This window comes from Vicugna pacos, chromosome 6 (genome assembly GCF_048564905.1).
Source record: "Vicugna pacos chromosome 6, VicPac4, whole genome shotgun sequence".
Lineage (NCBI taxonomy): Eukaryota > Metazoa > Chordata > Mammalia > Artiodactyla > Camelidae > Vicugna > Vicugna pacos.
Window position 1 is genome coordinate 86,360,997 of NC_132992.1, and position 15,221 is coordinate 86,376,217.

The following is a 15,221-nucleotide window of genomic DNA, read 5'->3' on the forward strand; positions in this document are numbered from 1 at the left end:
ATCCTTAATCAAGATCCCAGAAGCACTCTTCACAAGGCTAAAATTGGGTGCATTTGGCTACATTCAAATTAAGGATTTCCCTACACTGTAGGATAGCAAAGACCAAGCTAACAGGATGCACGAAAGACTGGGAGATATTGGCAATGTCCAAGACTGACACCAGATTAATACTTAGAATGTGTAAGAAATGTTTTCAATTCATTCAGAAAAATAATAGGAAATCTAGCAGAAAAATAGGCAGAGGTTATAAACAGGTAATTCACAGAAAGAAAAAAACTCAGTGGTTCTTAAGTATATTGAAAAATGGTTAACATCACTAATCATTAACAAATTACAGGTGAAAATTAAAATGTGATACTACTTTACCAATACCAGATTGACATAAATTAGGATATAATACCAACCGTTAGCAAATAAAGTGGAGAAACAGGAGCCTTCCTATCTTCATATGCCACTGGTGGGAGTGCAAACTGGCAAAGCCATTCTGGAGAGTACCACGGTTGAGTGAAACCAAGCACTGTAGACTCCATGACCCAGCACCTCTATTTCTTTCTAATGGTTCATAAGAGATACGTGTAATACCCATTCCATTGTTGTCTGTGATAACAAGGAACTGCTAGCAACCTAACTCTTCATTATTTGAGGAACTGATAAGTAAAATGTGTTAGACACACAAATCAAATACTTTCAGTGGTCAGAATTAATGAACCCACGGTATATATAGCCCCAAAGATGGACCTTTAAGACATCATCATGGTGAAGGAAAAACAAGGAACAGAATGAGTTCTTATCACGATACCGTTTGTGTATATTAAAAAACAGACATTTAAACTAAAAGCAGTATCTTTCGGTGATATATAGAAGTATTGGGGGCATATCTTGAATGGAAGAGGATGCCTAAGGGTGTTAGAGAAACAGGAGCGTGGAGAGGGAATGAGAGGAAAATAACATAAAAAAAGAGAGCCTTGCTGACTCTGACAAGCTGAAAACTATGATCAACAAAATTCTTGTCCCTGAGGTCCAAAAAATAATCACCCCAATCCCCCTTCCATTCCTTCGTAGTCTTTAAAACTTTTTAAAAAATTGAAGTATAGTTGATTTACAATGTAGTGTTAGTTTCTGGCATACAGCATAGTGATTTAGTTATACACATTTTTTAATATTCTTTTTCATCATAGGTTATTACAAGATATTGAATGCAGTTCCCTGTGCTCTACAGTAGGACCTTGTTGTTTAGCTATTTTATATATAGTAGTTTGTATCTGCCAATCCCAAACTACTAATTTATCGCTCTCCTCCCTTACTCCTTTGGTAACCATAAATTTGTTTTCTATGTCTGTGAGTCTCTTTCTGCTTTATAAGTTCATTTGTATCTTTTTTTTTAAAGATTCCACATATAAGTGACATTATATGGTATTTTTCTTTCTCTGACTCACTTCCCTTAGTATGATCATCTCTAAGTCCATCCATGTTGCTGCAAATAGCATTACTGCATTCTTTTTTATGGCTGAGTAATATCCCATTATAGATATATACCACATCTTTTCATCTGTCGATGGACATTTACGTTGTTTTCAAATCTTGGCTATTGTAAATAGTGCTGCTATGAACACTGGGATGCACGTACCTTTTTGAATTACAGTTTTCTCCCAACATACGCCCAGGAGTATTGTTGGATCATACTGGTAACCCCATTCGTAGTTGTTTAAAGAATCTCCTTACTGGTTTCTTTAGTGGCTGCACCAATTTACATTCCCACCAACACTGTAGTAGAGCTCTTTTTTCTCCATACCCACTTCACCATTTAGTATTTGTGGACTTTTTAATGATGGTCTTTCTGACTGGTATGAGGTGGTAACTCGTTGTTTTGATTTGCATTTCTCTGATAATTACCGATATTAAGCATCATCGCTGCCTATTCTCAACAGAATCAAATGCAAGCAACTCAACTTGGCTGGGACTTTTCCCATAAAGAACCTACCTCTCTTCCAACTACCTTTCCAAGCACTCACTTCTGTGACACTTAAAGCTCTACTCTGCATGTCCTACAACCAAAACACATCCTGACTCCAGTCCGAAATGTGCTGACTCGTATTACTCTTGGGAAAGTCTTATTGAGCGTTTAAGATTCAGTTTAAGTGTCTCCCCTCCAGGAGTCCTTTTCTGACGGATGTCCTTCCCCAAATGCTAGCCCCTCCAGGACTGTATCCCCCTCCTCATCACTTTCGCACACACCACGTTCCATCAGCTAATTTTGGGTTCACACCCTTCCCCCAGAGCTAGAGCAGAGTCAGACGGTGGTCTCTGCGTCTGCAGCTCGCACACTGGGGTGGGCTGTCCTTCGAATAACCGCACAGTAATTTTGGCAAGTTAAGCAAGATCCCAGTCCATCTCCCTCTGCCTTGTTTCCCCTCTTATTGCTATAGCATTCCCACTCCAGGCCACCGACCCCAGCCCTCTTACGCGGGCTGCAAGAGGCGAATGGCTCTGCGCACGCGCTGCGGCTAGGGGCGCGCTCGTTTGGGGGCGGGGGGAGGAGCAGGGAAGGGCGGCAGGGGGCAGCCGCGACGTTGCGCGGCGGTTGCGTCCGGACCGCGTCCAAGCGGCTCCCGGGAGGGGGCGGGGCCGAGGCGGGCACCTCCCCCGCCCGGGCCCCGCCCCCGCAGCACGCCCGCGCGCCTCGCCCCGCCCCCTCGCCTTGGCCGCCCCGCCCCCTCGGCGGCCGCCCTCCTTCTCCCGCCGCCCGCTCGCCTCCCGCCCGGCTCCGGCGGCTGAGAGCGGGAGAAAGTCCTGCTGGTGGGCGGCCGCGGGGCTGCGCGCGTCAGACTTCCCGGGGCCGCTCCGGCCCGGGCGGCGAGGGGGCCCGGCGGTCCATGCATCCGCCGCCACCCGTCGCCGCGATGGATTTCAGTCAGAACAGCCTGTTCGGCTACATGGAGGACCTGCAGGAACTCACCATCATCGAGAGGCCGGTCCGCCGGAGCCTCAAGGTGCGCCCTGGGGAGGAGGAACTGCCCGCAGGGCGCTCGGCGGCTTGCCCCTGCCCCGACCCCCGCCCGCTCGCTCCCCGAGGCGGCCCGGGACCCTCTCGGAGTCCTGCTGGCCCCCCCGTCTCCCTGTTACCGTAACCCGGCCCCTCTCGGGCCCCTCTTTTCGACGCGGCTCGGGTTCTCCTAGTCTGGACCCCATACCCCGAGGAGCGGGCTCCTGGCCCTATCCCCTGACCCAGGGCCAGTCCGCGACCCTTCGGACGCCCTCGGTTCTGTAGTCTCTCAGTCCATGCCGGCGCAGGCCCTTTCCCCAACCCGCCCTCCAGGAACGGCCGGCCGAGCCCATGTCCCGGCCAAGCCAGCGTCTTCCCCGGCGGGATCCCTTTCGCACAACCGTGGTTCCTCCGTTGCGGCCCCTCTCTCCCCAATCCCTGCAGGAGCTGCCTCCAGTAGCCGCAGCCAGCTTATCCCGGGTCCTTTCCTTAGTGCCCCCCCCGGCCCCGCCCGCTTTGGCTCCCTGGTGCTGCTGTCCGGGTTCTGGCCCCAGTCCCACTCCTCAGTCAACACGGCCCGACTCTTTGCCAGAGACACCCCAGATCCCATCGCCCCACCGCTCCCCCAGCAGGGCAAGCTCGAGTCCCCCAGTCCCCAAATCAGCCTGGGCCTCCCTTCACCTCCCAAGTAGCACCCATACTACAGTCGACCTGCTAGGGGTTTTCAAAGCCCTCTTGACCCTTTGTCCCCATCCTGAGTCACCACGCATCCTTTCCTCCCATCCCCTCCAGAAGTCTAGCTAGGATCCTGCTCCCCAACCCCGTTAACGGAGTCAACCTGCACTAGCCTACTCCACCCCCAGTAGCTCCCCCACCCCGCAGAGTCATCTTCCTCCCATCCTCCTAGAGGCTCCAACCCTCGCTGCTGGCAAACCTAGTTGACGGACCACCCCTCCCCCTGCATCCACTTGATAGCTCCTTTAGCTCTTCTCACCCACCTGCCTCAATATCTCGAGTCTGATTTCTTTCCAGTCCAGAGTTTATTCCCTTCCCTCCCCCCACTCCAGATTTCGTCTTTCTCATTCTCACTCGGCTGCAGTCTCCATTGCCCCTTTGAGCATTGACTGGGATGGTAAATGCCCGCGAAACAGCCTTGAGATGTTAGAGATTAAAAGTATGTATATATTTTATATATGCACCTAAAATTGATTTCAGCAAGGTTCTGCAGCCACAATATGATTCTCAGGCTTCAGTCTAGAATCTAGAAGAGTGAAAGAAAAAAAAAAAAACCCTTTGGCCCCAGAACTCCACCACCTAAACCTGACAATTAGAGACCTCTGGTTTGAGATCATCAGACCCTTGAGTTGTTTTTAATAATGCCTAATTGTGAAACTTTTTAATTAGTCTATACTCATAGGGTCCCAAGACTGATTAGACGTTTGTTTGCATGATTTATATTTTACACTTGACAGACACCAGAAGAAATAGAAAGATTGACCGTTGATGAAGACCTCAGTGATATTGAAAGGGCTGTTTATCTGCTCAGGTATTTCATGAAGTCTTTCTGTGAAATTGCTCCTCTTTTCCTGTGGCGGCATCTATCAATGATTTCCGAAATGTCATGTTACTTTTAGGTTCAGATTTACTTAACACTTGGACAGAATACTTTTGCATGCGCAGTCCTTAATCATGTTATACGTTAAGATTTAGATATGAACTTACCTATTTGAGAACTGAAATCAAGTAAGATACCCAACTTACAGAAGGAGGAGAAGAAACAGAAAAACTAATGATTTGAGTTGAATTTCATTTAAGAAAAATGTTGCAGCTTTGGCTGTTCTCACATAAGATCCAATAAATTTAGATGAGACTTATGACTATCCACTGATTAATTTTAAGTTAACTGTAGGGTATGAACTTTATATGCTATTGACTGTGCAGAAAAAAATCCACAAATATACTAGTTCAATTTTTTGCTTAGGATATCCTGTTTATATTACTTTTGCTGTGTGACCCTTATAATTTTGCCTGAGAGATTTTAAAATTTAATTGAACTTACTCTCATTTAAGTTTCATCTCACCAGCTCTACAGAATTGCTTAAGGCAAATGGTTATCAGGAATATTTACAAGATTTCTCTCAACTATTTAAAAAATTGTGTTGTGGATTTAGCTTCGTAAAAATGAATGTGAACATTAATAAACATATCTATAAAATTACTTCAGAATATTTGCCTAGGGCATTTTGTGTACGTTGTTTTCAAATTTCTCTTTAACTTGCACAACATTTTCTCTTTTGGCAAATTAGTTTTCGCTTTTGTTTTTCAGAATCAGATTTTGCAAACTGATGTTATTTACCTCCTGGGATATTTATCATCCTTGTTTCTTTAGCTTGGGTCCACTTTGCCAATTTCAGATGCTGGCAAGTTTCTTGTTCTCCTTTCTTGTTTTATAGATCATGTTTCTAGTCCCATGATATTCATTGAATGACCCTGTTTTTTTTAAAAAAAAAAGGATCCCATCTCCTTGACTTCCATTTTCTTAATTATTCTGTAGCCTATTTGTGACACCTGGGTTCTGTTCTTATTTTAGTCAGAATTTTAGCATGCTTACAATTTAGACCATTCTCTTCTATGATTCTATTACTTTAAAATGTTTCCAGATTTGAGATCTTATGTTGATGTTATTTCCCCTCTTTTGGTGATCTTTGGTAGCCTGCTCTCATCATTTCTACCTATTTATTTAAAAGAAAATGATTTTATTTATGTATGAACAGTATGTATATTTTGGTGTTTACTTAGAGAATACTCTGTTTAACCCATTTTGATAATTTATTGTGTTATATTTGAAGTACTTTATTCCTTAATGATTCACATGTCTAGTATGGTGAACAATAGCTGTGAACATCTGCTGTTTCCCACAGTTCTTTTGTTTGGAGTAGGTAGACACTTGAAGAAAATTTGGATAAGCTTCTTTTAACATACAGTGGTTAATGATTTGAGGTAAGTTCCTGCTTACTCCCACTGAATTCTCTTCGTATAAACGCTGGCTTACAGTTAGGAAGTGGAGAGCCTTGCTCTACTTACTTGCGACAGCAGATATCTTATTCTAGATATCAGTGACAGGCTTCTTTTTTAGGAGAACTTACTGGTTTTCTATTTTGCTTTTATTGTTAGCAAACCAGGTCGTCTAAGTTGTCTATTTCTCAGACACAGAATGTAAGTTTCATCCACTTCTGGAACTTACAAAGCCCTTACAGAGACAGGTGGGTCCTCCCATTCTTAGCCCAGAGAGTTTTCAAAGAGATCTGATATCTCCTCTAGTTTCTTGTGGCTCATCTACCTTGAAGGAGGTTTGCAAGGTGACTCAGAAGGGAGACACTGGTTTGGTTGTGCATGGGTTCTCCAGCCGAGTCCTTCTTTTGTATTCTTACCATCTCACCACCTCCTGGGGAGAGTGGGATTTCACCTTTAAGCCAGCTTCTGAAGGGCTGACACAACGACTGCCTGAAAGGTTCTTTCTTCCCTGGGAATCAGGGGGAGGCTGTGGGGTTGTCTTATGGATGTGATCCAAATTTTGCCTCGGTTAAAGCTGTTCAAGCCTCATCTGCTCTCATGTATTGAGCCTTCTATTTTAAATGTAATTTATTCCTTTTTTCCCCTGTTGTACTTCCCAATGCTGTAGAACCTAATACCTAGTCCTGTGTTTTTTTCTGTATGATTTTCAGGTATCCAGAGTGTTCCTCTTTTGAATGTCAGATTTGTTTCTTTAGTTCTCTTATTTTGTATATTAAATCTATTTTGGAAAATTATGTGACATTAGAATTAGGAGTCAAGTGTGTAAGCATCAGTGGGAAATGCTTTATGTTAGTGGAGGTTCTGATAGCATTTAAATTGAACCTAATATCTAAAAAAAAAGCATTATATATGGAGTCTTGCCATCCAATGAAAAACAAGTATACACTGTTCATTATCTTACCCTAAAATACGGCAGATCAATTATTAATGCTATTTTCATAAGTAAGTTCAGAACATTATGGTATTTGAAGATTGGACACAGATGATTTTGTGGTTTTGCATACATATGATGCTGATATACCCATCTGTGGCATTTAGCACTGAAGCAAAACAACTTTTCTAATAGTCACAGCTTGTGGCTTAGTCAAAATCACCATCACAGTATCTTCTCCTTGTTCTCTCCCTTTGCTGAGATTTTGGCATATATTTTAGGAGTCTCCTTAAAGTGTGCGAATACTTTTGTTAGAAAAGGGTCCTAAGTTTGTACACTGTGCTTTCGTTAGGTAGCTCTTTAGTCACGTATCTCTAATTGCCTGTCAGATAAGTTCCAGACCCTTAAGCTTGGGATAAGTGACTCCATCTTAGCTGTGCAATGTGATGTCCTAACGGGCCTGCGTCTTTTTTTTTTTATTTTAACCAAATTGATTGAGATGTAGTTGACATGCCATACAATTCACCCATTTAAAGTGTACACGGTTTAGTTGTTTTTCCAGTGTATTCAGAGTTGTGCATCCATCACCACAACCAATTTTAGAACATTTTCATCACCCCCAAAAGAAGCCCTGTACTTATTAGCAGTCACTCCCCACTTCTTTCCAATCTTCCCAGCCTTTGGGAACCACTAGTCTTACTTTCTTTCTCTATGGATTTGCCTATTCTGAACATTTTATGTAAATAAAATTATGCAACATGTGGCTTTTTGTGAGTGACTTCTTTCACTTAGTATAATGGTTTCAAGATTTGCCCATATTGTAGCATGTGTCAGTACTTCGTTTCTTTTTATTGATGAATAGGCTTCCACTGTGGGGTTATATCACATTTTGTTTATTCATTCATCAGTTGATGGACTCCTATTGTTTCCACTCAGTCTGACGCTTTTTGAAGCAGTCACGCTGCCCTCTTCCCTGTTACTCGGATACATCATGTTGATGCTCGACTCTGCTTCTCCCCATCCTGGAATATCTTTCATTATAACCTCTCCGACACCTTCCATCCCCAGGATCCAGCTGTAATCTTGCATCTTTCATAAGGCCTTTCCTAACTGCTGAAACCACCTGGATCTCAGGTTTCTCTGAGATTCCATGTCATCACTTAGTGGCTGTAATCCTCAACTAGCAATTAATCTCTACTTTGTGTGCCTTAACTTGTGTGCTTTCTTCGATAGACGGTTAGCTCTTAGAGGGCAAGCCTTGTTTTATGTTGTTGCTGTTTTGGTTCTTTCTTGTTCTGTTATGGTCGAAATATATATACCTCTTAATGGAATAAAATGTATTTATTTTAAGATGACTGAAATGTCAGATGAATTAAGCAACTTCTGACGTTTTTTATATTGTAGGCAATAGAATCAGACAGACTTAAGTTATATCCTGTTCTACCACTTATTATCTGTGTGACCATGGGCAACTTACTTATGGTTGATAAACCTTGGTTTTCTTATCTGTAAAGTGGAAGTAATAATTCTTATTTCCCAAGGTTGTTGTATTATGTGTAGAGCCCCAGACACCAAGTAAGTACCCAGTTAATTCCCTTCTGTTTCCTTTGCCATGTCCCTACTTCCTTAGAACTTAGGTGCTCCAGGTACATCTCAAACTTTCAAAAGGATAACAGTATTAATTTTGCCTTCCAATAATTTTAATAAAGTAACAGGCAAGTAAAGTATATCAACTGAAGTTCGTGATATCTATTAACTTCCTGTGCTTATAGTATTTATCAGAATCTTCACATACTTTAAACTGATGATAAAGTTGGCCTGTTTAAGTAATATTCGCTATTTATATTATGCATTAAATGAGTTGATTGGTTAATGTACCTAACCTAACTCTTATGTTGCTTACTTTTACAGTCGCTTTAAAACCATTTTTTACCTTCACTGTGGATTTTTAAACATCTTGCACTTTGCCTTTTGGGACAGTTAGATAAAGTACATCTTTAAATTAGGAACTTTCTCCCTTTTCTTTCTCATCCTTTTTTTCCTCCCCCAGAAGTAAGAGCTCCCCCTAGTGGTATCACTGAGTGAGAATTCTGCAGCCAAATCTGGAAATAAAAGTGCTGTAAACTGTGGCTCTTGCCTTCAGGATTAACACAGGGGAGCAGTGAGGTCATGAGGAAGAACTCCAGTGATTACCTTTGCTACCGGCTAGCTTTTGTTTGTTTTATTTTTAAAAATACCTGTCTTATTTGCTAGGCAAATGGGAAAAGTTGTGTGAGAATGCCCTTTCTAGGATCTTCTATGTCACTAAATTTCTTTTACCTTCGCTATCGTCTTGATCTCTTCTCCTCCTTCCCCCCTCCCCCTCCCCCCTCCCCACCCCACCCCCGTCGTCCTCCTCCTCGCCTTCTGCCATTTAGTACTGTTTTGGTGAGGTGGGGTGTGTAAGGGATGTATGTGTGTGAAAGAGAGAGAGAAAATGTGTGTATGTGTGCGTGTGCGTGTGTGTGTGTGTGTGTGTGGTGGGGGTGGGGGTAAGTCTTGAATTTCTTGAGTGTTGCGGAGGAGAGGCACATCCCAGTTTTTAACCCTTCACAATTGGAATGAATAGTTGGTTAGTTAATCCCTCCAAATTGGTTAATGTGGGGAATCATAAAAATGATACATACCTTCAGTATTTCATTTTAGGGTGAAAGTATCATTTTTTGGCCAATCTTTTGTTGTAGGCCCACTACCTTTTGAGAATGGGTCTGCTTAACGGATTTTGTAATCTTTTTGCTTGCATAAATACCCCCATAAAGATTTACAACGTCAAGTTCAGCTTTCTTTAAACTCGAGTGAGAATTGAAAGATGCTTATGATGTTGTCTGAAAGCCTGTCTTAGATTTTTATGATTTTCTGCTCATCTTTTGCAAGTTGTCTCGTTCTTCTAATTCAATAGCAGTTTTCTTTGGCAACTTTTCTTTATTGAGTTTTTCTAAAACTTTCAATTTAGTTGTCATAGAAACAACTCTTTTTTTGCTTTCATGTTTATGTAATATTTAATGAAGTTATGTAATTGCAGTATCAAGTAAATTGGGATAAACTGGTCTGAGAGCAAACAGCTGACTCTTGGTTACAACTCAGCTGGTTAGAGAAGAAGCACGTGAGCATTTTAGAGTAGCCTGTTAGCTATAAGCCTTCTGCTTGCCTTTGGCAGGGAAGTGGAGAGTGTTACTCAGTTGGGAGAGTCTTTTAATTTCTTGTTGAGAGACACTCTGCCTCTTCAGAGCAAGCACTGAGGTGATCTTGCTTCATCCTTGGACACTCATGATCCTCCTCTTTTGTCTCTGCGTTGAGTTTGGTCCATAGTCTTGTCTGTTCTTCCTTCTCCATCACATTCTAAAAACAGAAATTAATGAATTAAGAATCTCGAAGAGCTACTCTCGTAACCATGTATTTTGTTTTTTAAAAGAAACTTTTGGAACAGAAGCAGAAACGAGCACACATCATAAACATACAGCTTGTTACATTTTCACAAGCTAAAAAGCACCCACGTAACCAGCACCTAGATTAATAGATAGAACATAAACTGTTGTATTAGCCGACTAGCCTCCCTTGTACCCTTAATTTCCCCCATTCCCTGCAAAGGGTAACTGCTATCCTAACTTATAACGCCATAGGTTAATTTGCCTGATTTCTGAACTCTATATAATAGGAACCATGGAATGCATTGTTTTGTGTTTAGCTTCTTTTGCTCAACTTAAAAATAAGATTTGTCCATATTGTTGCATGGAGAAATAGATTGTTCATTCTCATTCCTGTATGGTATCAATTATATGAATATACCATATTATTTATTCATTCCACTCTTGATGGACATTTGTTTTTAGTGTTTGGCTGTTATGAAGAATGCTGCCATGAGCATTCTGAGGCAAATCTTCTGGTGAATATGTGTATGCATTTCTTTTAAGTATCTTCATAGAAGTAAAATTGTTGGTTGTAGCATATGTGTATATGCAGTTTAAAAGATACTGCTAAATAATCTTCCAGAGCGCTTGTACCAGTTTATACTTCCACCAGCAGGCCATGAGTGGTCCCATTTTCTATTTTTTAGGAAACAAAGTGACAGACTTTCTAGTACATAAATTTCTAGTATATCAATAATGAACTACCTACCTAATAGCCCATAGAATTTTCTGTTATTCTGTGTATGATTTACGTATGTCATATAACTTTTTTTCTTTCCCTAGGAGCATTTCTATAATTTTTTTACAATTTTTATTCTGCTAGACTGCTTGGTCTTTTAAAAGGAGTACCACCTCTGTCTGCTGCACTTTTAATGAATCCAAGTTCCTATTTTTTAAAAAATTGCCCAAGTTACCATCCTGTGTGTAGATGATGCACAAATTACTTGCTTTTCTATGTAGAAATCGGAGACATCTTCATTTTCCTGTTCTAGGATCAGAGGGATCACTGTTTCACGTGCTAAGAGGAGTACATAATGGATTCTAGCTGTATATCTCCCGGTAGCGCTGAGGCCAGATTACTTAAGTCCTTGGCAAACCCTGAATTCCCTGTTGTGGAAAAGTACTAGGTCTCTGAATATAAGGGGTTGGAGGTTGTTTCCCATCTCCTTTTCCTTATCTTTTGTTATGAGAACAGCAATGGGAGGCATCTGTTTCTTTTTTTCCTATTTACTGAAGCTTCAGAAGGCTCTCTCTGCGACATCAGTTAGAAAGCAGAATGCTCTCATGGGAGCTGCAGGAAAAGCTTAAAAGTAAAAAGTTAACTATTTTCATCAATGTGAAGGTGACCCATATAATGTCATTGGGAAGACCCAGAGCTTAACAGCATGCAATTATGAGAGATTTGAGCAGTTTTCATCTTGTTTACAATAGCTCTTTGATAACCTGTTTAAAATACCTACAAATCTCTATGATAAAACACTAAAGTAATCCTAAAATGAGTGCTGGTATAAAGATTTGAATAAAATATGGGTTAAGTTATGTAACTGCAATGTAACTGTATTATAACATGTGTATGTGTATATTATGAATGTGTTATGTTTGTGTATATATTTTCATGAACAGTTCATTCTGACACTTGAGATGTAGCCAAGTGAGACACATGAGTTCAAGCTTCATCCCCACACATTGCTAGTTAGTTCCCAGTAAAAATTTGGAGTTGTATTGCTTGGCTCCCAATCTTGTTGAGTTGTGTAGTGGTTTCTTAGTATTCACATTATGAGTTAAAGTGGTGACTGTACCAAGTGGTAAAAATCATAACTCTTAGGGTCACATAAAGGAAATTAAACCGTTGAATAAGGTTCAATGATCTTTAAATCTGTACCCCTTTAAACTTGGATATTTTGCTTTTTATACTATCTTTTGTTGGCCATGTTGGCCACCAAATGTGGGAGGCAGGGAGAAAGTATTCAGACTTAGTTCTTTAGCCACCACTTTTGGCTTTATCCTTACATGATGTTGGTATGTGATAATCATGTCAGAAGTAATTGCAAAATCTGTTATATCCTTGTATATGTGTGTGCCTTACAGTGTAATTTTCCCTCCAAATCAGAGACGTTAATCATGGAAAAAGATTTCTAATGCAACTAATAGTTACTTTAGAATATCTTATGAATTTAGCTTAAACATACAGAATATTATTGAGTGCTTACTATGTGTTAGGCATCTCCTGGGGAGTGTACCAGCAGATACTTGTGTTCAAGGAAGAAAATGCATTTTTCTTAAATTTGAATAGAATAGATGTCATCTCCAGTTAACAAGTATGTTGGGCATTGAGAAGGAAGTATGTAGTGCTGGAAATACCTTATATTAAGGCAGACTCAGATTTATTCTTGGAGGCTGAGGCTCACTCATCTATTTAGTGAGAGACCCTTGGGTAAGTTGCTGATCTGAGCCCAAGCCCCCTAATCTAAATTGGGAATGATAAAACCTACATTGTAGGATTGTTAAGAAGGTTAGAGGAAGTGCACAGTACAGAGTTGTGTTCAGTAAAGGATAATTGTTGTTGGTCTTTTAAATCAACTGTTTGCAATTCAGTACATATTTTACTTTGAATGTATAGGAAAATTCCTATCCAGAAACTTCATGTAGTTATAAAACTTTCTCTCCAGATGGTGCCCCTTTGCAGTTAATTCTCCACCCTGACCCTAGGCAACCAATGATCTGCTTTTTGTCACATACATTAGCGACAGATTTTCCTGTTCTAGCGTGTAGATATGTTTTCATACCTCTTGGATAAATGCCTAAGAATGGAATGGCGGGACATATGGTGAGTATATATTTTTCATTTTTTCAGTTTTATTGAGGTATAATTGACATTAACTGCACATATTTAAACTGTATAATTTGATGAATTTTGACATATATGTATACTTATGAAGCTATTATCCCTATTAAGATAATGAACATATCCATCACCCCCCAAATTTACTTTGTGCTCCTTTGTAATCTCTCCCTTTCTTCTGATACCTTCCCCAACTCCAAGCAACCACTGATCTGCTTTCTGATACTACAGGTTAAAGTTTGTAGAATTTTATGGAAATGAGTCATACAGTAGCAACTCTTTTATCTGGCTTCTTTTACTCAGTGTAATTGTGAAGTTCATTCATGATGTTGCATGTATTAATAGTTTACTCCATTTTATTATTGATAATTATTCCATTTTAAAGATATAGCACCTTTTGTTTATCCATTCATCAGTTGATGGACATTAGGGTAATTTCAAATTTTGGACTACTGCAACCTCAGTGTCTGTGAAAATTCATGTACAGATCTTTGTGCGGACATGTGCTTTCCTTCCTCTGGTGAACAGCTGGGAGTGGAATGGCTGGGTTATATGGTAGGTGTATATTTACATTTTTAAGAAACTGCTGAACTGTTTCCAAAGTGATTGTACAATTTTACATTTCCACCAGCAGTGTATGAGAATTTGAGTTGCTCTGTATATTCACTGACACTTTGTATGATCAGTCTTTTTGATTATAAGCAATGTTAGTGGTATCTCCAATGGTGTAGTGTAGTGGTATTTCATTGAGTTTACACGTTGGGTTTCCCAGATGACCAGTGGACACTGAGCATCTTTACATGTGTTTATGAACCATATGTTTATCTTGTTCGGTGAAATGTATGTTCAGATCTTTTACTCATTTGTTGGATGCTTTCTCCTAGTCTGTAGCTTGCCTTTTGAGTACCTATCTTTTAATAAGTAAAATTGCTTTGCTTTGCTGTTGTTTAATTTTGATGAGGCTTAATTTAGTTTTTTCATTATAGTACTTTTTTGTGTTATATTTAAGAAATCTTTGCTAAATCTAGGTCATTACATTTTTTTCTTCTAGTTTCTTTTAGAAGTTTTAATGTTCTAGCTCTTAATTTTAGGTCCAAGGTCCATTTCCAGTTAAATTTTATATATGGTGTACGGTAAGGATTGAGGATAATTTATAATTTTTTTTTTGCACATGGCTAAAGTGTACAGTAGAAATGGGTAATTTGTATTGTAAGAATCATGGGACCTGGTGTTTGTCTCTGTGACCACATTCAAGGTGCTTAAGTCCTTCAAACACCATTTTCCCTCTTTCCACCTGATAGGATAGGTTGGGTTTCAGAATTTAAGGTCCTATCTTACTCCGGCAGGCTATCTTCAATTCTAAGAAAGATAAGGAAAGGATGTTGAACCCCAGGTTCTTAATTCATCCACTAGGCAATGCTAATGGACATCCCTGCAAGGGCAAAGACTCTTTGGATAGGTGAGCAGTTTCAGAGCTTTTTTAAAGGTCATTTGTGAAGTAGATATTCATAATTCAGAAAGTGCCTGTGTTTCATTAAGGAGTGAATGCAATAGTATCATAATAATGAAATAAAATATACCATTCATTACTGAAAAATGTCATGGTTGAACAATATTTTCTTTAAAGAGTTCTATACATTGTAGATTTGGTTTGAATATGTTTTGGGCAGAGTGAGAGTTAACATGGCTAGCATAAAAATACTGACATATTCATGTATGAAAAATCAGACCTAGAAGTCTGATGGATTTAGAATTGTCACGGAAATTCTCTTGGTAATAAGTTTATAAACTGTATTTGCTTGGGAATTCTTTTGGTAATAAAATTATAATGTATATTTCTTGAGTAGTGGACATTCTTGAAGAGGAAAAGGATTCACAAAAGTACAGGATGTGTGGAGGGAGGAGAGGGCAATCCCCCGCTGCAGCTCTGGTGATGGTGGGGAGGGAGGGGGCTGATGTTCACGTATGGATGGTGTGTAAGTATATTTCACTTAATTTTCCAAT

General features: G+C 40.2%; 1 protein-coding gene and 1 long non-coding RNA gene across 3 annotated transcripts in view; one reads left to right on the forward strand and one right to left on the reverse strand.

Annotated features, from left to right (window-relative positions):
• Positions 1-2,723: 2,723 nt before the first annotated feature.
• Positions 2,724-15,221, forward strand: part of PPP4R4 (protein phosphatase 4 regulatory subunit 4) — an 88,716-nt gene continuing 76,218 nt past the window's right edge. For both annotated transcript variants that reach the window (XM_072963643.1, XM_072963644.1), the window contains exons 1-2: positions 2,724-2,990; positions 4,456-4,529. In XM_072963643.1, coding sequence (XP_072819744.1) covers positions 2,874-2,990; positions 4,456-4,529 — 191 coding nt within the window. In that variant the 5' untranslated portion in view covers positions 2,724-2,873. The remainder of the gene's footprint in view (positions 2,991-4,455; positions 4,530-15,221) is intronic.
• On the reverse strand, positions 4,415-5,511 carry LOC140696999 (uncharacterized). Its single transcript, XR_012073809.1, has 2 exons — positions 5,340-5,511; positions 4,415-4,581 (listed from the first exon to the last, which is right to left on the reverse strand). It is a non-coding gene; the product is annotated as an uncharacterized lncRNA (long non-coding RNA).